The 21,652-nt window shown below is 44.5% G+C and overlaps 1 protein-coding gene across 6 annotated transcripts in view; it reads right to left on the bottom strand.

Annotated features, from left to right (window-relative positions):
- Window positions 1-20,311, bottom strand: part of TAPT1 (transmembrane anterior posterior transformation 1) — an 88,996-nt gene extending 68,685 nt beyond the window's left edge. For 3 of the 6 annotated variants that reach the window (XM_075930688.1, XM_014580547.3, XM_025178395.2), the window contains exons 1-2: window positions 20,000-20,141; window positions 11,669-11,799 (exon numbers count right to left, since the gene is read on the bottom strand). In XM_075930688.1, coding sequence (XP_075786803.1) covers window positions 11,669-11,699 — 31 coding nt within the window. In that variant the 5' untranslated portion in view covers window positions 11,700-11,799; window positions 20,000-20,141. Of the gene's footprint in view, window positions 1-11,668; window positions 11,800-19,999 lie in introns of all 6 variants that reach the window. The other 3 variants (XM_075930687.1, XM_006136982.4, XM_075930686.1) reach the window with 3 other exon arrangements.
- Between the last annotated feature and the right edge of the window lie 1,341 nt (window positions 20,312-21,652).

The raw sequence follows: 21,652 nt of genomic DNA, 5'->3' as shown, positions 1-21,652 counted from the left end.
AACTCTGCACAGGACGCCGCAATTCCGGCTCTGTCTCTTTCAGACAGAAACACACTGCCCCTTTCATAGCCATGGGAGCTGCAATTTTTTCTTTCAAGAGCCGCATGCAGCTTGCAAACTGCGGGTTGGCCACCCGGGACTTCACCGTTTCTTTCAACAGTGTGAACAGCACATACCGTGAACCTCCTCAGAATGAGTATGAGTAGCAATACATAGGAGGAGGTACAGCTAATGCGAGAAAAGACAATAGACTGAAGGACATGGGTATATACTTGAGCACACCCTACACAGCTCTACTTGCCAAGCCATGCCTTCCAGTCTACCCTGCTATTTTTAGCAGTGCAGTATTCTGCTGTGTCTCTGTAGCTGGAACCTTTCCTGCCATAGAGAAAGCCTCTGGCAGAGGGAAAAGGCCCTAGAGCTATTCCACCACCTCAGGGAAGGACTTTGGCAGCAGGAAAAGCCTCTGCCAGCTTCCAGTTACTGGAGCTTTCCCCCATAGTGAGCAAAGATACAGGTATTATGGAAATTCCTCCTTAGTTCTCCCAAGAAGCTCGTCCCTACCAGAGTCTTTCCTGGTTGCAATGCTCCAGCAACGAGTAGCTACACCTGCCAGTTAGGGACTGTAAAATCTCCTTTAAAAATGTAAACTTTATGTTTAACCAGTTAACTGACCCCACTGCATCAAGCCGTGGGGCTGCTCTGGCCAGGTGCTGGTTAACCTGTTACCCTAGTAAGCATGCTGGTAAAGCAATGCTCACAGAGTAATTGGTTATCCGTTTAGCCCTTTATAGCCCTTCCTGCAACATAAAGGGAGCTTGCTTTTCACTTCAATACATATCCTAACAAGCCATCACCTGTGGTACATACTGTAGAGCAGTGGTCACCAACCAGTAGATCAAGATCTACTGATAGATCTTGGAACTTTTGACAGGTGATCCTGACAGGTTTGGCCAGGAGGCTGTCAAGTGTCAGATAGCTGCAGCGGCACAGGAGCCAAGCAAACAGAGCTGTAAACAGGGGAGTTTGAGTGGGAGTTTGTAAAGGGAGTTGGAATGTGGGACTTGTTTGGAGTTTGTTTTTGCTGTGGAGGGGGTGTTTTGGTTTGTTTTTGTGTTCACCGGACTAATAGGATTTTGGTGAGAAAGTAGATAAAACACAGAGGCATTAGTGGCCATGGCCCAAGTAGTAGAGAACACAAGGAGGATGATTGGATGTGGTAGTTGCGGTATGTACATGATTCTGGAGGGGGTACCTGAAAGGAGTTTTGTTTGCATGAAGTGCCGCCTGATAGAGCTGATGGAAGAAAAGATCCGAGGACTGGAGATGCAGGTGGAAACTCTGGTCGAGTTTAGAAGGGGGTTTGAGCAAATGATGGGGCAAAGGCATGACGTGGCTGAAGGGAAAAGCTTAGTTGAGCCAGATATGCAGATGGAAGCAGGATCAAGGGCCTCAGAGGGAGGACTGCTGGGCGAAGAAAATGGATAGTGGAAGCATGTGACACAGAGGACCAGGCAGAGGAAAAGATGGGTCAGTGAAGGAAAAATAGAGCTCAAGAACAGGTATGTTGAGCTGGAAAATGTAGAAGGGGTACAGCAGGTAGATAATGAAGACGGAAGGGTAAGGAAGAGGAGAAGAGTGGCTAGTCCCATAGATAAAGGGGAAGACTTAATGGAGACAACACCAATGAGCATTAGGATTACAAGAGAAAATAGGAATGGCAAGGACTTGCAGCCAGAGGAAGCTAGAGATAGACCAGAGAATTGCACTATCACTAGGAAAAGGCAGGTCTATGTGATTGGGGACTCCTTATTGAGAAGAATAGATAGGCCTGTAACCAGAGCTGATCCAGAGAATAGAAGGGTGTGCTGTCTGCCAGGTGCTAAGATAAGAGATGTGGAACTGAGGTTGAAGAGAATTATTAAGGGAGCAGGAAGGAATCCATTGATCATCCTTCATGTAGGAACAAATGATACAGCTAGATTCTCGCTGGAACGAATTAAAGGAGACTATGCTAGGCTGGGGAGGATGCTAAGGAAACTGAGGCTCAGGTGATCTTTAGTGGGATTCTGCCTGTTCCTAGAGAAGGGCAACTAAGATGTGACAGGATTATGATGATCAATAGATGGCTTAGGCAGTGGTGCTATAAGGAGGGCTTTGGGATGTATGGTCACTGGCAGGCATTTATGGACAGAGGACTGTTCTCTAGAGATGGACTTCACCTAAGTAGGGAGGGAAATAGACTTCTAGGATGGAGGCTGGCTCAACTTATTAAGAGAGCTTTAAACTAGGAATTTGGGGAAAACGGTTGGGAGATGCCCAGGTAATCTCTATGCCAGATTTTAACACTGAGAGGGAGGAAAACGAAGTAAGAAAGGATATAGCTGGGGGTAGGAGAATGATCATGAGGAAGGGTGGGGTGGATACTAGTCTAATAGGTCATATTGGAGGTATAATGTCTGTGCCAAATTGGGTAAAGAATGAGAATGAGGCCAAACAGCAAAAATTAAGATGTTTGTACACCAATGCGAGGAGCCTAAGTAACAAAAAGGAGGAACTAGAGCTATTGGTCCAGGAAGTGAAACCAGATATTATAGGAATAACAGAAACATGGTGGAATACTAGGCATGACTGGAGTACAGGTATTGAAGGGTATGTGCTGTTTAGGAAAGACAGAAATAAGGGTAAAGGTGGTGGAGTCGCATTGTATATCAAAGACTAGGTAGATTGTAAAGAAATAAAAAAAGTGATGGAATGGAGAAGACAGAGTCCGTTTGGGCAAAAATCACATTGGGGAAGAAAACTATCAGATCCTCCCCTGGGATAGTGCTTGGGGTGTGTTATAGACCACCAAGATCCAATTTGGATATGGATAGAGACCTCTTTAATGTTTTTAATGAAGTAAATACTCATGGAAACTGCGTGATCATGGGAGATTTCAACTTTCCAGATATAGACTGGAGAACAAGTGCTAGTAATAATAATAGGGCTCAGATTTTCCTAGATGTGATATCTGATGAATTCCTGCATCAAGTAGTTGCTGAACCAACAAGGGGGGGATGCTATTTTAGATTTGGTTTTGGTGAGTACGGAGGACCTCAGATGAAATGGTTGTAGGAGACAACCTTGGCTCGAGTGATCATGAGCTAATTCAGTTTAAATTAAATGGAAGGATAAACAAAAATAAATCTGAGACTAGGGTTTTTGATTTCAAAAGGGCTAACTTTAGTAAATTAAGGAAATTAGTTAGGGAAGTTGATTGGACTAAAGAAATTATGGATCTTGAAGTGGAGGAGGCCTGGAATTATTTTAAGTTAAAGTTGCAGAAGCTGTCAGAAGCCTGTATCCCTAGCAGGTGTGTTGGATGAGCAAGCATCTCAGAGAGGTGATTAAGAAAAAGCAGAAAGCATATAAGGAGTGGAAAATGGGAGGATCAGTAAAGAAAGCTACCTTATTGAGGTTAGAGCATGTAGGGATAAAGTGAGAAAGGCTAAAAGTCAGGTAGAGTTGGACCTTGCAAAGGGAATTAAAACCAATAGTAAAAGGTTTTAGAGACATATAAATAGGGAAAAAACAAAAAAAGAAGTAGGAGGACCGCTAATTACTAAGGATGGAATGGAGGTTAAGGATAATCTAGGAATGGCCCAATATTTGAACAAATACTTTGCTTCAGTCTTTAATGAGGCTAATGAAGAGCTTAGGGATAATGGTAAGTTAACAAATGGGACTAAAGATAAGGAGGTAGATATTACCATATCCGAGGTAAAAGCCAAACCTGAACAGCTTAATGGGAGTAAATCGGGGGGCCCAGATAATCTTCATCCAAGAATATTAAAGGAACTGGCACATGAACTTGTAAGTCCATTAGCAAAAATTTTTAATAAATCTCTAAACTCAGGGGTTGTACCATTTGACTGGAGAATTGCTAATATAGTTCCGATTTTTAAGAAAGGGAAAAAAAGCGACCCAGGTACTATAGGCCTGTTAGTTTGACATCTGTAGTATGTAAGATCCTGGAAAAAATTTTGAAGGAGAAAGTAGTTAGAGACATTGAGGCTAATGGCAATTGGGACAAATTACAATATGGTTTTACAAAAGGTAGATCGTGCCAAACCAACCTGATCTCCTTTTTTGAGAAAGTAACAGATTTTTTAGATAAAGGAAATGCAGTGGATCTAATCTACCTCGACTTTAGTAAGGCATTTGATACAGTACCACATGGGGAATTATTGGTTAAATTGGAAATGATAGGGATTAATATGAAAGTTGAGAGGTGGATAAGCAACTGGTTAAAGGGGAGACTACAGCGGGTCATATTGAAAGGTGAACTGTCAGGTTGGAGGATGGTTAATAGCGGAGTTCCTCAGGGATCAGTTTTGGGGCCAATTTTATTTAATCTTTTTATCGCTGATCTTGGCACCAAAAGTGGAAGTGTCCTAATAAAATTTGCGGATGACAAAGTTGGGAGCTATTGCCAATTCAGAAAAGGATCGGGATATCATACAGGAAGATCTGGATGATCTTGTAAATTGGAGTGATAGCAATAGGAGTGAGAAGTGTAAGGTTATGCATTTAGGGATTAATAACAAGAATTTTAGTTATAAGCTGGGGACACATCAGTTGGAAGTAACGGAGGAGGAGAAGGACCTCGCAGTCCTGGTTGACTATAGAATGACTATGAGCCGCCATTGTGAGATGGCTGTGAAAAAAGCTAATACGATCTTGGGATGTATTAGGCGAGGTATTTCCAGTAGGGATAAGGAGGTGTTAGTGCCATTATACAAGGCATTGGTGAGACCCCATTTAGAATACTGTGTGCAGTTCTGGTCTCCCATGTTTAAGAAGGATGAATTCAAACTGGAACAGGTACAAAGAAGGGCCACTAAGATGATCCGAGGAATGGAAAACCTGTCTTATGAAAGGAGACTCAAGGAGCTTGGCTTGTTTACTTTAACCAAAAGAAGGCTGAGGGGAGACATGATTGCACTTTTAAAATATATTAGAGGGATAAATACCAGGGAGGGAGAGGAATTATTTAAGTTTAATACCAATGTGGACACAAGAACAAATGGATATAAGCTTGTGGCCAGACAGCCCGCCTCCATATCATCCATCTTATTTGCCTTCCTGAAGCATACAGGACAGAGAAGGGGCAATAAAATCAGCATAGTCTATGCTGGCTCATCTGATCCTGAGAAGCTGAAACATAGATATGAGGAGAGATCAGGATATGCGAGACTGCCACCGGCTGGCACCTATGTTGATTTGAACACACACACAGTCCCTGAGAGGAATTTCCCACTGAGAAAACAATGTCCTGTACTTCCAATTTAATCACCTCAATTCTCTCTTACAAGTGTAAATTAAGTTCACAACTCCCTTGTAAGAACTGGTCTCACAGCAGACAGACCAGTATCAATTGGCATTACAGATAAGAAAGAGAAATACGTGACCCCATGGGTATATAAGATGGGCCCAGCATACACTCACTTTGAGTGTCATTCTACCCTCTACCTGCTGGTTGGGTTAGGTGTTTGACCTCCCGAGGTTCTATGGGGACGCCCACCTCGTATTTTCGTCTTTCCTAGGAATTGAGGGACCGGCCCTGGCCTAACATGCTGGAGTCGAGAGGCACAGAAGGGGGTAAAAATGGTACCTGGATGTGGTCCTCTGTCTTAAGTGTACACATAGCAAGAGTAAGCTGTTACTTGGTACCATTATTTCTATTTTTCTATCTTTATCTTCTTTGTAACCATTTTAAGACCTATATTTTGCTAATAGTTAAGAAATAGAACAATAGCCATTGCAACCATATGATTTATAAGCTTCCTCAATAAACCTGTATCTGTTTAAGCTTTAACCTGCCTCCTTCAGTTGCTGTAACAGAACCAAGCACAATTTAAAAGAACTTCAGCCGGTCTAAAGGGACAGTTATAGGAAGAGCTTGGGCGTTTGGATCTGTGTGTCTCCCAGGTGACAGGATCCACTGGGGCATCTTTCAGTCTTTCCTCAAGGCTGCCCGCTGCGAAGGAATTATGAAATTCTAGCAGCTGAAATCTAAGATGTAATAAGCTCTTCCTATATAACGGGGCGTCTGTTGGCCTGCTGGCCACCCTCTGCGATGGGACCCCGGTCCTAGCAGTAAAGGCACGGACGTTAAACCTTTTCTCGGAAACATACACACACACACTGCCCTGACTGTCGGCTGACAAAGCTGGCTAGTAGGAAGTTTAGACTTGAGATTAGACGAAGGTTTCTAACCATTAGAGGAGTGAGGTTCTGGAACGGCCTTCCAAGGGAAGTAGTGGGGGCAAAAGATCTATCTGGTTTCAAGATTAAACTAGATGGGTTTATGAAGGGGATGGTTTGATGAGATAACATGATCTTGGTAACTAACTGACCATTCATTATCAGTGGGAAATAGGTCAATGGAGGGATGATAGGAGTTACTATAGAGAACTTTCTGGGTGTCTGGCTGATGAGTCTTGCCCACATGCTCAGGGTTTAGCTGATCGCCATATTTGGGGTCAGGAAGGAATTTTCCTCCAGGGTAGACTGGCAGAGGCCCTGGAGGTTTTTCGCCTTCCTCTGTAGCATGGGGTACAGATCACAGCTGGAGGATTCTCTGCATCTTGGGGTCTTCAAAGTATTTGAAGGCTTCAATATCTGAGAGGATTATTCTAGGAGGGGTGGGTGAGATTTTGTGGCCTGCACTGTGCAGGGGGTCAGACTAGATGACCCCTTCTGACCTTAAAGTCTATGAGTCTATAAGTGCCAACACTTCATCTGCCCTCTTAGCACTGCCATGCTGCTCCTGCTCCTGCCCTCTGCCTTGGAGGTGGCCCTCACCCTTGGGAACCTCCTGCTTGCTGTGCAGGGCACGGGAGGAAGAGGGGGTGTAATGACGTCAGGGTACCACTCCCTTCACCCTATCTCCACAGAGCAGAGGAAAGCAGGGATGGAGAGTTTTCTGGCTGGTTTTGGGAGTGGTGCAGGGCCAGGGCAGTGGTGAGCCTGCCTTAGTACCCTGCACCACCACCCAGAAGCCACCTATGGTAAGTGGTGCCCAGCTGGAGCTTGCATTCCAAACCCCGGCCCCAGTCCTGAACCGCTCCCCCGCACCCCAAACTCCTGCCCCCAGCCTGATAAGAGTGAGTGAGAATGAGGAAGGGAGGATGGAGTGAGCAGGGGGGGGTGAGGGCCTCGGAGAAGGGCCGGGGCCTCAGAAGGGGCAGGGCCTCAGAAGGGGCGGGAAGGGAGTTTGGTTTTGAGGTAGTTCCTGGATTGCACTTAAATTCAAAAAGTGATCTCATGCTTAAAGAGACAGCATGAGAGATTGAAAAAACTACACAAATGGAGTACAAGTGGAAAAACAACCAGTAAGGGGTATCCTTCTAATCAATGAAAACAGATTGTTTGGTTTTATCTATGTGCGCATATAGGCACTCAATGTCTCACACAAAAGAAACTGAAAACATGACTTGTCTCATGAATGGAAGATCACAGCCAAGACTGGCTGTAAAATGCTGGGTGGACTTTTGCTGAGCCTTTCTCTGTAGGGTGAGAAATTATCTAAGTAAGTAAATGTAGGTTCCAGAATGCATATTATAATTTTATTTTATACTTAACCTTTGTTTCCAATGCTTCTACTATTGCTAGAATCTCTATAGTTTGCCAAATAAAATTCTACTAGTTTTTCTACATCTATAAGGAAAGTGTATTTAGTCGAACAGTGATCTAAGGTGCAACTAGTAACTTCTCAAACATCAAATCTGTGAATACAAGTGGAACAGGGGATGGACACTCCATGGAGATGCTCAGAGAGGGCTTGAGGATTGGCTGCAGTGGCCCCCAAACTTTTCACATCACACACTCACAATTATGTCTGTCTATACAGGCAGTCCCCGGGTTACGTACAAGATAGGGACTGTAGGTTTGTTCTTAAGTTGAATCTGTATGTAAGTCGGAACTGGCGTCCAGATTCAGACACTGCTGAAACTGACCGCCAGTTCTGACTTACATACAGAATCAACTTAAGAACCCCAGGCATCCCCAAGTCAGCTGCTGCTGAAACTGATCAGCAGCTGATTCCAGGAAGCCCGGGGCAGAGCAACTCTGCCTGGAGCTTCCTGTAGTCAGCGCTGGTCAGTTTCAGCAGAAGCTGACTTGGGGACGCCTGGGGCAGAGCAGCTGGGGTGCTGCTGGGTTGCTCCAGTAGCGCCGCTCCTCGGTGCTACTGGACCAACCCAGCAGCACCACATCTGCTCTGCCCCAGGCGTCCTGATTCAGCCGCTGCTGAAACTGACCAGCAGCGGCTGAATCAGGACCTGGGGCAGAGCAGATGGGGTGCTGCCGGGTTGGTCCAGTAGTGCCCAGAGCGGGCGCTGCAGGACCAATCGGCAGCGCCCCAGCTGCTGTGCCCCAGAGTCCAAAACAAAAGCCTGGTCTGCTGGGGGGGGGGGGGAGCACACTAGCTGCGCCCCCCCCCCCCCAGCAGACCAGGGACACGGGGAGCAGAGCCGCAGCGGCAGCGAGGTGCCGCGCCTCTGAGGCTTTGCTCTGGCAAAGCCTCAGAGGCGAGGGACCCCGCCGCTGCTGCCGCTTCAGTCTGGGACGGTCTCCAGCAGACCAGGGGCACCGGAGTAGCTTACGAACGGGGCTCTCTCGCCCCGACCTCCGGGGCGAGAAAGCCCCATTCGTAAGTGCGGATCCGACGTAAGTCGGATCTGCGTAAGTCGGGGACTGCCTGTACTCCACTCAGAGAGCCACAGTCAGGAGCTGGGCAGGGCTCAGGGGCACGGGGATGAGACGATACAGACAAAGGTAAGGAGGCTGGGGCCATATCCGTGTGCAGGCCTTAGGCCACACTCAAAAGCAGGAATGGACTCGCAGGTGGGCCGAAGATGAGGCATGGGCCAGGTCTGGTAATGTGCCCAGGTTGGGAAACAAGAGGCCTAGGATGGGGCCACAGCTGAGGGTACAACAGAGGACAGTGTGGGGCTGGATGATACTCCCTCTATGGCCCTTGTCCAGACCCTGCCGCACATCCCCCAAGCCCTCCTTTGGCTTATTACTAACAAATAGAGAGGTAACAGTGCCTGTATAGGCCTAGTTTTGAGTACTGAGTGTTTGTATTATCTGTAGGAATGGGGAGTTCCACTGGAAGCAAACTCCCTCCCAAGCCTTCAGAGCCCCAAACGCAACTTCAAAGCACCACATACACAGCTATCTTTAGAGAGCTAACACAAACCCTAACAGACCAGGTCTGTCAACACAGACTGTATAGCACAGGCACTGCTCTCTTTCTTCCCTGTCAAACTTTAATCCCTCCTCAACTTTCAGTTTTCAGGCTGTTGGAAGGGAGCAACAGCATTCTCTCTCCCAATCAATTTCCGGCTGTTAATTATTTATGTTTTCACTGTTCACTCACGACAGTTTGAATAATATCTGACAATGTCTTTAAACGTTTTATGCTCATGTGTAATTCAAGCGTATGAGCTAAGTCAGAAGCGAAATGGAACTACACACTGTTCCAGCGTCTCACGAATCCCAAGAGAAAAAAACCCCAGCTGCTAAGACCCATCACAGTTTAACTTAAGAGTTGGAGAGCAATAAATAGCTTTCCTCTCCCTATATGATACAGCATTGCTTAAGGTAAGTGAGTAATCACAGAAATATAGCGGGTAGTGGGGAGATCGGTATTTAAAAGGCACTGAAGTCATTAGTCCAAAAAATTATTTTACCAAGTAGCTAAAAAAGGAAACAGTAAGGGATACTAGCATTGTTAGACAGGCACTATACACACTTGTATTCACTTTTTTTTCATGTTCACACTTAATTTTAACCTTAGCACTCTATTTCTTGGTTTAAGGTACTTGCTAACCAATATTTAAGGACTTTTACCATTAAGTTACTGACAATCTGAATCCTAGTTTCATCTTCTAGGTGATCTGCAAAGAATGTCCAAAAATCTGGAATTCTGCACTTTTTTGGTTTATAATGGGCAAAAGAAAAATGTATGTGTCAAATCTCGTATGTCCTGGGTTTTCTAAAGGACATCAAGTAATTTCAGGAATATTTACTGCAAACATTAAGAGATTTGAGTGTTGAACCTTTAAAAAAAGTTCACTTATTAAATATTTGTCAGTTAGCAGTAGTAAACAGCAGTCAACAGAAGTATGAAAACGAAATTTTGAACACTTGGACAAAAAAGATTTCCCTTCAACTGCTCAACTTCCATTCCTGTGATGTCATTATTTCATTCTAGCAGATCTTGAGACATGCACAAGAAGAATAGGCCTCAATTTCTTCTGCTTTTCCTCTCTAACTGTAAGACGTACTCGGGACCAAATGGTCATAAGGAAGTAGAGAAAGCAGGGACCTAGCCAACCAGGAAGACATGCCCTCCTTTTTCCTACATTATGGACAAAAGATTTGAGGAATGAACTACCTCTTCCTGTAGCTACTATCAGCTTCCTCAAGAGCTGCCTGCAAGCCATAGTAACCTTAGCAGCTGACTCTCTCTCACCTTTCTATTTAAAAACAAGGTATATTAAAATGCATGGGATTTTTTTTGTAAACAGGTAACCACTGAAAATTTCAGCAGTTATGTTTACATCCGGGGGAGAAAGGGAGGGAAGAGATGAAGAGGAAGGGGCAGAGGCAGCAGTGTGGATGAGCAGGCAGGAGCTGGTGCTCCAGAGGCAGCAGCGCAGGGGGAAAAGTGGCTCCGTGGGAACTGGTATGCGTGGGGAACTGGGTTTCACCAGCGCCCACCTACTCCCCCCATGCTGTTGCCTCTTGATACAGAGGCAGCAGTGCAGGGGAGGGGCCCTTGCATGTAACTGTGAAGGTTAACGGACTAGCCCAGGCTCACTGATTTACTGCTTAAATGTGTACACTGTCACAGTCCTATAAAAAAAACTATTGTTTTAAATTGGGGTCTTCTCAGCAGTAGATGGTAACAAAATAACTTCAGTGAAATCAATTTTTTTCATCTTACACTTTTTGTCCTATGTGAATATTTTCTGAACACATCATTATTGTGTAGATCAGGAATACTTTTTCCTAATTTATTTTACATTTGGCAAAAAATATTAATCTAAGTCCCAGACTATGAACTGTGAGGATCATATTCTTTACTATTGAAGTTCTGAGAAAGGTAGGATCGTGAAAATTCAACTGCACTTTATTAACAGAGTAGCACCATGGTGCCATATTTTTAAAGAACTTGTATTATTTTCACCCCAGTATGTTTTTAGATTAGGAAGGGTTTTTTAAAAAGGCACTGTTATATCATTGTAAAGGTAGAAGTAAATTTTGGGATCAAATGAGTTTTCCCCAGCCTCTGCTTTCATTTTTTAATTGGAAGTAGCTAAAGAATTTTGTTAATGCTCTGGACTTGCAATTAGGTTAGTTCAACTGTGTTCTAGCTTCTGCTAATCATATAGCAGCATGTTACCACCATCACACTGAAAGCTGGAATCATAAATAGGAAGAGTACTTTGATCTTGAAAAAATAAATTAAGGAAAACTGAAATAAAAACACCACAACTGGTGTTTATAATTCTTAAAAAAATATTTGTACATTAAGTGATTTTAAATATCTTAACATGACAGTCATGGTCTGAATGTGTAAACCAAAATAAACATCTCAAGAATACTTCACCTTTTCCAATTCTCTTGGTATTCGCATACATGTGTACACTCTCTCTCGCCGTTCTGTGTATTTTGCTTCATTATGTTCAAGGAAGTAACCTCTTGTTAATTCAGTACTTATAAACCTCAGCAATGAAAGGTCTGCACAGAAGAAACAGATTAAAACAAGTAAATCCAATACAGAAGACATATCAAACATTAATTTAACTCTGAAGCTGAAAGTGCAAAGTATTTCACGCAGGCCAGGTTACACACTTCCTAGTGTGGATACAGTGAAAAACAGAGTTTCCTGGATAAACTGTAAGGCTTATTCCAGCCTGTGAGTAAAATAGGCTATATTTGAAGAAGTGCACTTTTGCTGGTCTAACTGTATCTATATTAGGTACTTTTCCCAACACAGCTAGGTCAGTCAGAGGTCACACCTTATCACACCTTTGCAACAGATCTGGACTTAATATTGACAAAACTTCTGAAACAAGTTTAGTGTTACTGAAAGCTTTCAAATATTTAATATTTTCCTTCTTAGAGACTGATCATTTGCACTTCATGATGCTCCTATTAAAATGCTTATTAACAGATGACCAGCAAATTCCATGCACAAAAGTTATCCCAAACCAGACATACCTCTGACCATCTGAAGAAACCTACGCCTCAATCGCAAAGGTACACAGATCAGTGATGAGAGCAGTTTTTGTTTCTTTTAATGTGTTTCAAATATTCACAGTACTTTCTGTTTTGATTACACGGAGTAGTACTCAACACTTTTTGGAGGCATTTCTTCTTCTTCTATGTGAATTCATAGATTCCAAAGCCAGATGGGACCATTGTCATCATGTACCCAAACTTCTTAAACAACACAGGGCATAGAACTTCCCTAAAGACTTAGGCCTGGTCTAAGTTGCTTTGCATCAGCCTATTTGTGCATGTCTCTTTTCCAGTTTGTCTTTGACCAATGTGCCCTTGCAGCAACACAGTATAATCACTTCCCTGAAAGGTGCAAAGACAACTGAAACTGACGCAGTGCAAGCTATACACCGCAATGACCCCCGTGTCAACCTTAACAGCAGCTGTTCCACAATGCCCCAATCCCTGTAGCAGTGATCATTCTACTCAATTTTATATTCTACTTGCTAGAGGCTGTAACAATTGAGTACACATTAAAAGGGGTGAGGTAACTGTTTAGAGCTTACTTGTTTTGCTAAACTGGCAAAAATGATGGCACACAGCCAAAAAGAGTGAAATAACAGTTTTTGAGTTAACCTGTCCCTAGTATGTTAGCAGGCAGACAAAAGAGGCTTGGGCCAAGTAAAGGCCACTCCCACACTGAAGAGAAAGATGAGCCAGGCATATTTTTCCCCAAAACCAGATGAAGATCCCCAGACCATAACACTATGACCTGTTATGTAATCACTCTGATTCACAGATTTAGTAGTTGCGATTGGACTGTAACTCCAGACGAAGCAGAAAGGTTCTACATTTGATTGGAGGACGAAGGAGGAGTTAAAGAATAAACATTCAAAGCAAGTCAAAAATATGAATGTAAGGCAGACAGTAGTGAGCAGGCAAAAATGTGTGGTCATCAGTCAGATGGTTAGTTGCTGCCAGAAGCAGCAACACAAAAAGAAACCAGAAGCAGTAGCAGTGTTGCTGGGATAGAGCAAAAGAACCTTAACAGAGCAGAGGAAAGGAAGTCTACAGAGAATAAACATGCAAGTTATAGAGTAAATGTAGAATAAAAATAGGATTAATAAGTATATGTTTGTGTGTGTGTGGTTAATAAACAGGGCTCGCTGAACTGCAGTGAGCCCCGCTCACCAGCTGTGCTGTCCAGCGATCTGCGCATGTGCAGATCGCCCGAACCCAGCTTTTCTGGGTTACAATCTACTCGCCATGGGCGAGTAGATTGTATTATTTGTCGAGCCCTGTTAATAAAGATGTATTTGTGTTAAGTTACATTGTTCTAAACTCAAGTTTACGAGATTGACTAAACTAGCACGTAAGTGGATGTAATTTAGGTACAATCCTAACAAATAAGCAAATATAAAGACCTGTTTTTAGATGTGACAGCCAAGTTGTTCTGTGCTACTACTCAGAAAAGCTAATATGCCAAGTCATTAGTAAAACTATTTGAGATTATTAGCTGTTGACCTGGGTTGGAATGCTTGAATGTTGGCAAAGATGACATTGAAAAAGCTACATAGTTGATTTCCTTAGTCTCTAAAACAGTGGTTCCCAAACTTTTCGGCATCACTCCCCCTCTTTGATTTTTGAGAAACCCTCATGCCCTTCCCCCCCACACCCTAAAAAATAGCAGCAGAACTTGGGGTGGGATTGATGGGGATGCGGCTGGGTCGCTTCATGCCCCCCCGGAATTTCTTCACTCCCCCAGTTTGGGAACCCATGCTCTAAAATATCGAAGTCATGGACTCTTCATATTAAGATGTCCCCACTACAGTATTGTGTTTGTGTAAACTCAGCCAATCCAAGAGAAGAAGAGATTCAACCCTGTCAAGACTGAAGCACTTTAGCGAGCCAGAAAGAACACATTAACCTATTATATTGTTAACAGATACTAAGGCTAGTAAAGAACTCCGTAATAATCTAGTCTGTCCTCCTGTATAACATAGGCCTTTGAGGACTTCATCAGGTAGATTGTATATCGATGCTTTAGACACTCTGAAAAGAGATATATTTTAATTAGGGATGTAAGAGTGTAGCCATTTAAACAGGTAACGGATAAGCTCATATTTATCTGTTACCCAAATGGCTACATGCGGTGTGCCCAGGAAAGCTCATGATACCATCTACATGTTTTGTTAGCCTCTAAGGTGCTGCAGGACCATTAGTTGTTTTTTTATGTTTTTTGAGGTCTTTGGAAGTCCCATAATTTCTGTTACTAAACATCACCCCTGCCAACTATGAGTCTCCTCATAACATTCCAATCTGTTTCTCCTGGAAGGAGGCAAATCTCCCAAAACAATAAACCTTGTTGAAAAACAACAAGGAGTCCAGTCATACTTTAAAGACTAACAAATTTATTAAGACCTAAGCTTTCATGAGCTACAATTCTCTAAGATGCTAAAAAAGAAAAGAAAAAAAAAGGAAGGGATGAGTGCGATACCAGTGCTAATTAATTTAGAGTGGATGTGGCTCATCTCCAGCATCTCACAGTTAGTAGGTAGGTTTTAAAACACTGTACATTTTAAAATATACATCACAAGGAAGACTAAGATTCTCCTCAGAATTCAGTATCATAGACTGTAGAATAAGCAAATGGGAGGAGGGCATATAAAAATAGTCAACTTGAAATAATGGACATCCTAAAGGAAAACAAAACTTCTTCTGGTAAACAGGGAGACAAGCTTTTAGCTGTTTTGCAGAAGTCCATGCTTAGAGCCCTGCAGATCCGCAGATATCTGCATCTATGGATATGCACAACTCATTTTTGTAAATGCAGATACAAATTTTGTATCTAGAATCCTGAAAATTTGCAGATATTCACTTTGCATCCATGGATACAGTATCTGAAGCTTATTTTTGCATATAGCAATGCAGATATAAAATGTTGCATCATGCAGGGCTCTATTTAAGATAATGGAAACCATGACTAAGGAAGGCTGGTGTGATAGCTCTGGCTCAGGCAGAGTGACATACCAATCTAGTTCAGACCAAATAGGTCAAAGCAATGCGAAAGTTATGCAGACAAGGTCCTCTTAGTAACCGTATTCCCTAATGAACTAGTGTGAACTGAAAAGAATTTCTTAGTGGACTGTGTGGGCTCTAGCATGCTCCCAAGCATCCAAGCAACATTGAGCATATAGAGACAGGCCTCATGAAGATGGACAGACATGTGGATAGAGGGGGAAAATGTTGGCAGGTCAATAGACATATTAAAGTGGCATCACTTTGGAAAGGAATCAAACTAGTCTATAGCATAATTTTATCTTTGTAAAATTTGGTGTTGTGCATATGAGAGACTGGAAGCCAAAGCTAACTAATTTTGAGATCTAGTGACACTAACATCCAGAAAATTATTTTCTATATAGAAAATTCAGAGGAATGGAGAGGTTCAAAAGGAACTTTCACCAGTGTTCTCAGGACCACATTAATAATCCATTACAGGCAGTCCCCGGGTTACGTACAAGATAGGGACTGTAGGTTTGTTCTTAAGTTGAATCCGTATGTAAGTCGGAACTGGCGTCCAGATTCAGCCGCTGCTGAAACTGACCAGCGGCTGATTCCAGGAAGCCCGGGGCAGAGCAACTCTGCCTCGGGCTTCCTGTAGTCAGCGCTGGTCAGTTTCAGCAGTGGCTGACTTGGGGACGCCTGGGGCAGAGCAGCTGGGGTGCTGCTGGGTTGCTCCAGTAGCGCCGCTCCTTGGCGCTACTGGACCAATCCACCAGCACCCCAGCTGCTCTGCCCCAGGCGTCCTGATTCAGCCGCTGCTGGTCAGTTTCAGCAGCGGCTGAATCAGGACGCCTGGGGCAGAGCAGCTGGGGTGCTGCCGGGTTGGTCCAGTAGCGCCCAGAGCGGTGCTGCGGGACCAACCGGCAGCGCCCCAGCTGCTCTACCACAGGCGTCCGGAGAAAAGCCTGGACTGCTGGGGGTGGGGGGAGCGTACTAGCTGCACCCTCCCTCCCCCAGCAGACCAGGGAGACGCAGGCGAGGGACCGAGACGCACCGCGGTCCCACCGCCCGGGTCCTCTGCGGCTTTGCTCCATGTCTCCCTCCAGCAGACCAGGGAGACGGGGAGCAAAGCAGAGCAAAGCCGCGGAGCACGCCAGCAGCGGGACATCCGCGGCGCGTCTGGGCTGTCCGCGTGCTCCGCGGCTTTGCTCCGCTTTGCTCCCCGTCTCCCTGGTCTGTTGGTCTCCAGCAGACCAGGGAGATGGGCAGCAAACCCCGTTCGTAACTGCGGACCGCGTAACTCGGGGACTGCCTGTATAGAAGACTTCTTTACAGGCATTTAAGCATCAAGTTTATGTAGAGCTTGACAAGGGCACTAGTTCAATTTTGACTAGTTTGTGATAGGCTAAAATATCTCCAACAGGAGGATATCACACTACCGCACCTTCTAACAAGAAATAGCCTAATATCAAACTTTCCCTAGGGCCAAACATTCTCCAGATTAGGGATGCTAAATCATGTTTAATCAGTTAACCAGTTAAACATACTGCTTAGTTAACCGATTAAAGGTCAGGGGAGGGGGGCTGCATCCAGGCCCACTGTAGACAGAGGTTGCTTCAGATGCCAGAGCTTCCCATCTGTGATGGGTCTCAGAGGCTAGGACAGCTCCACCGCCTGCCACAGGTGGGGAGCTGCTCCAGCCTCCACGGGTTAACTGGAACTGGTAAGCCTCACCCATTAAGAGTGGTGCTTACTGGTTAACCTTTCACATCTCTACTTCATATGTTGGTAAAGCACCTCTTTCCTGCACAGATGCAACCTTCTCACGATCCTTTCTAGCAGTAGTTAGTAGCCTGTGGCCGAATGCTAACAATAGTATGCCAGTTCTATCTTCATCCTGACTGCTCAAAATACATGCTATATCCCTATTGCCATTTCCCAACCTGAGACAAGGATTGGGAACTGGCAGCAGTGGAAGGAAACACAAAGACTCAATGGACAAATCTAGTCTAAGGAACATTATACTCAAATAAAACATAAGCTTCCCCAAAATTTAAGTAGTAAAAATTGACTTTCTTTAAAGGACAAAGATACTGATCTACTTAAGGTAGATTGCTACAAGCTATTCACCTGGTAAATACAGTATAAATCACTAAGTAGAAAAGGAAAATCCCATTTATAAGCATGTAAACAACTTTATCTAAGGATCCCTCTATGCTCCCATTACATATAAATCGCACTGCCATTTCCAAAATGCCAACTTGCTACCTTCTCTTCACTTAAATTTAATCTTAAACATCTACTTCAATAATGCCAAAAGAAGGGAAACTATATGGCAATACAATATCCAGAAAAATCTTATTTTCATGTAGCCTCCCCAGAACATCCTATCTATGCTATCTTGCTTACACGATAATAGAAGGAACTATTTTTAATTTTCAGAAGTTGAACAAAATTGAGCATATTGCTAGAACCAGATAAACACTAAGCAAAGACAATTTGTTTTGTTTTGTTCTAAATAAGGTGTCTGTATTCTTAAAATCTACCATGAACAATCGACTCTTATAATTTAAAACATAGTTAACCAAAACTAATTTTAAAATATAGGTTTTGCAGTTTGGAAGCATAGTAAAATTTTCTAAAGATACTAAAACATACTATTTATTCAACAACCTTTTGGGTACATTAATATAAATCCTAAACATAAAATTCAATTTCCATATAAAAACCATAATATCGTAATCAAGCTAACTCAGTTGAGTTGTGGTGCTTTGACATTAATGCAGTTTCTGCAATACCACAAAGGCAAGACAAGACGCTGCTATAAATCTTATGACATAATACTTTTGTCAGGAATGCAGTAGAATTTGGGATTGACATAGCACTAGTCAAGCCTAAATGGAAATAATTAAAAATTTACTAAAAACTGAATTAAAAATTATATCTACTCTGTTTTCTATTCTAATACTTATTGTTACATAAAATTATGCTCAAAACCATAAACCAGGTGATGGGGAGCCTTTTCTGGGTGAGGGAGCCTCAGAAAAATCATTCAGGGGCACTACACAAGTGAGAAGCAAAAATACCGCCCCAAAACAAGTGCCCTTTACTGAGAAGGAGAGAGACTCCCCACATTCCTCCTCGCAAACCAGAGCCTGGGGGGTGCCTAGCCTAACAGATTTTGTGCGCTCCAGCCCCACAGTGTTTCACCTGGAGTTGGGAGGGGGGGGGGCAGGCTGGCGTGTCAGTACAGGCTCCCCAGTGCTGGGGGAGGAAGCCCTGAATCTCAGGGGCTGGATCCAGGCAGGCTGGGGGGCACATCTGATTCCCAGGCTTGTGGTTTTCCATCCTACCATAAACAGTAGATAAGTCTCAAAGTTTCATTTATTCTTCAAGCCTGTTTTCAAAAGTAATTTTTATCAGGGTATTATGTTAACATATCTAATGTAGTTATAAATACCCATATTTGAACCTGTAAAATGAAATCTGAACCACATATGCAAGAAACTGCATTAAATTAAAGTTTATATAAGAAAAATAAAAGTTATGTATTTTTTCTAATGAGGACAGAATACAGCACTCAAATGTCAGCAATTCAAGCGCAAGTCTGAACACAATTTTAGCTTGATGACAAAAATTATTACATTTTCTTTATCTTTTTACAAGTGTTCATTTAAACTAAATGTTGCTAAAAGCCACAAATGCTAACAATACATACATTTCTAGAAACTTATATAATACTTACATTTTGTTCTAAAAACTAAATATGGTGACTACTCTATTTACAATATTCTGTATTAAGCAAATTTGTTTATCAAAAACTGTTTATTCAACGTTTTCTCTGCCTCAGCGACAGAGAACACTGAGCAAGCACACCCAAATATTTCAAAACACAGTACCTGTCTAGATCTGAATCTCTGTTTGATTAATTTGGAATACAGTACACATATTTTGTGGAATTGTTTTGGTAACTGAAGTCACAGCAACAAATCCAACACATCCTGTCACTGGACACATAAAACTACATAGAGATGCCTCTATTTTGGACACTATTGTAAAACTGAAAGATTTAAACCACTTAGATGTTTTTAAAGGTACATCAACTACCAAAACCAAACATAAGGCGAAAACAAGCAAATGCAGTGACGGTTTTCTAATACTGTTTTCTCTGGTCACTTAAGCTACTATAGTTGCTACATACCAACCATATTTGAACTAAACTGCATAGTTTCTAAAGACTTTGGCCAAAATTTTGAACCATAGGTGCCTAAAACACTCAGACGCATATGCAGAATTTAGGAGCTGTAAATCTGACCAAACCACGTCCATCTAGCAGTCTAAATCCAGAAACTGGAAGGAGTTGTGTGGCATTTTATAGACTAACAGATTTAATGGGCATAAGTTTTCGTGGGTAGAAACCACTTTGTCAGATGCAAAACCAGATGCAAGACGCTGATGTTAGGCACCCACGTTTGAAAACTTTTGGGCACAGACTTTAAACAGAGTGTGCGCTGCGGGCATCCATGAGCCACTTACTGTCCCTGCGCTCAAACGACAAGCGCTCCGACAGCCGGAACCCGACTCCGCTTCAGCACCAGGCTCCTCACCACCAGCCTCTCCCTCTCGCTAACTTCAACCCACAGGCCTCGCTCGGCCTGTCAGCGCCAGACCCCGGTCCCCAACCGCTTCCTCCCCGACACCCCCTGCCCCTCACCTGAGGCGCTTTTCTTCTTCTTCCGCTCCCGGTCGCTCTCGTAGAAGCCCAGGGTTTCGGTTCGTTGCGGCAGTGGCGGCTGCCCCGGGCCGCCAATCGGCGGCCGTGACTCGCCAATCGAACAGCTGCTTTTCCGTTCCCCCCTTCCCGCGTCCTGCTCCTGTTGCTGCTGCTGCTCCGGGGCGCCGCCTCGCCTCCCGTCCCCGCTGCTACCGGGAGCGGCGGCATCAGCGACGCCCGCCATGTTCGCCTTCAGCGGCGCAACAAACTCCACTACCCCGCGCACTCAATGTGCGTCATCGCCAGGCGACGCTCACGCACGGCCCCGGCCGCAACTCACGTCCCAAGGAGGGAGGCGAGAACTCCGGGCGCCATCTTACTATAGGCAAAGCGACTATTAACCATTTACTGTCAACGGCTCTGCTGCTGACGTAGCGCTAAAACACTCCCTCAAGCAAGCTGGCCCGAGGGAATCCCAGCTGGGGCTTTGCGTCAGGGAGAGGACTTACTGCGTAATGATAACGGGCCATTCTAGCCTGGTATCCTCTGCCCCCACACTATCATCATGCAAGTGTAATAAAAGAAATGATATCATGAAGTACCCCCTGCGATTCACCACCAAGGCATTCAACGTACTGTACCTAGCACGATATAAAATCAATGTAAAACAATACAACCAAATTAGTGTTAGTAATTAACAACAGATTCACAGAAATACAATGAAACAAATAGTTCAAATATGGTACAGAAAGAGGCAGGGTAAACTATTAACCATAATTCTGAGGACAGGACAAGGAGTAATGGGCTTAAAGTGCAGCAAGGGAGGTTTAGATTGAACATTAGGAAAAAATTCCTAACTGTCAGGGTGGTCAAATATTGGAATAAATTGCCAAGGGAGGTGGTGGAATCTCCCTCTCTGGAGATATTTAATAACAGGTTAGATAGACATCTGTCAGGGATGGTGTAGATCAGTGGTCCCCAACGCGGTGCCCGCGGGCGCCATGGCGCCCGCCGGGGCATTTTTAGGCGCCCGCCGACAACCCGGGCTGGCCCCGCCCCCGGCGCACTGGAGGCACCGGCCCCAGGCGCGCGACACTCACCGGCGCCTGGTGTGCGGCGCTCGGGCGGCCCCAGCCCCGGGGCACATGCGGGCGCGCGGCGCCGGTGCCGGCCCCAGGCACGCAGCTCGGGCGGCGCCGCCAGCCCCGGGCCCACGGCACAAGGGGCTCGGGCGGCCCCGGCCCTGCCGTGCCCCAGGACGCGCGGCCCCGCCCTCGGGCGCCCGGCGCGAGTGTGGCCCCGCCCCCGGGCGCCCGGTGCGAGTGTGGCCCCGCCCCCGGGCGCCCGGGAGCCCGTAAAGGTTGGGGACCACTGGTGTAGATGGAGCTTGGTCCTGCCTTGAGGGCGGGGGGCTGGACTCGATGACCTCTTGAGGTCCCTTCCAGTCCTATGATTCTATGATTCTATGATAAAGCCAACAATGTTTCTACTAAAATGTGGTATGTTTGGACTAGATTGTAAACTCTTCAGGATAGGGCCTGTACATTATTCTGTGTTTGTTTACAGTGGCTAATACAACGGGGAGCCAATCTCAACTGAGTCCTGTAGCATGAACTTCTGCAGTGAGAACTAAATTTGTGAACGTGGGTAACA

This window comes from Pelodiscus sinensis, chromosome 5 (assembly GCF_049634645.1).
Source record: "Pelodiscus sinensis isolate JC-2024 chromosome 5, ASM4963464v1, whole genome shotgun sequence".
Taxonomy (NCBI): Eukaryota; Metazoa; Chordata; order Testudines; family Trionychidae; genus Pelodiscus; species Pelodiscus sinensis.
The sequence above is the reverse complement of the archived record's forward strand: the minus strand, read 5'-3'. Positions and strand labels throughout refer to the sequence as shown.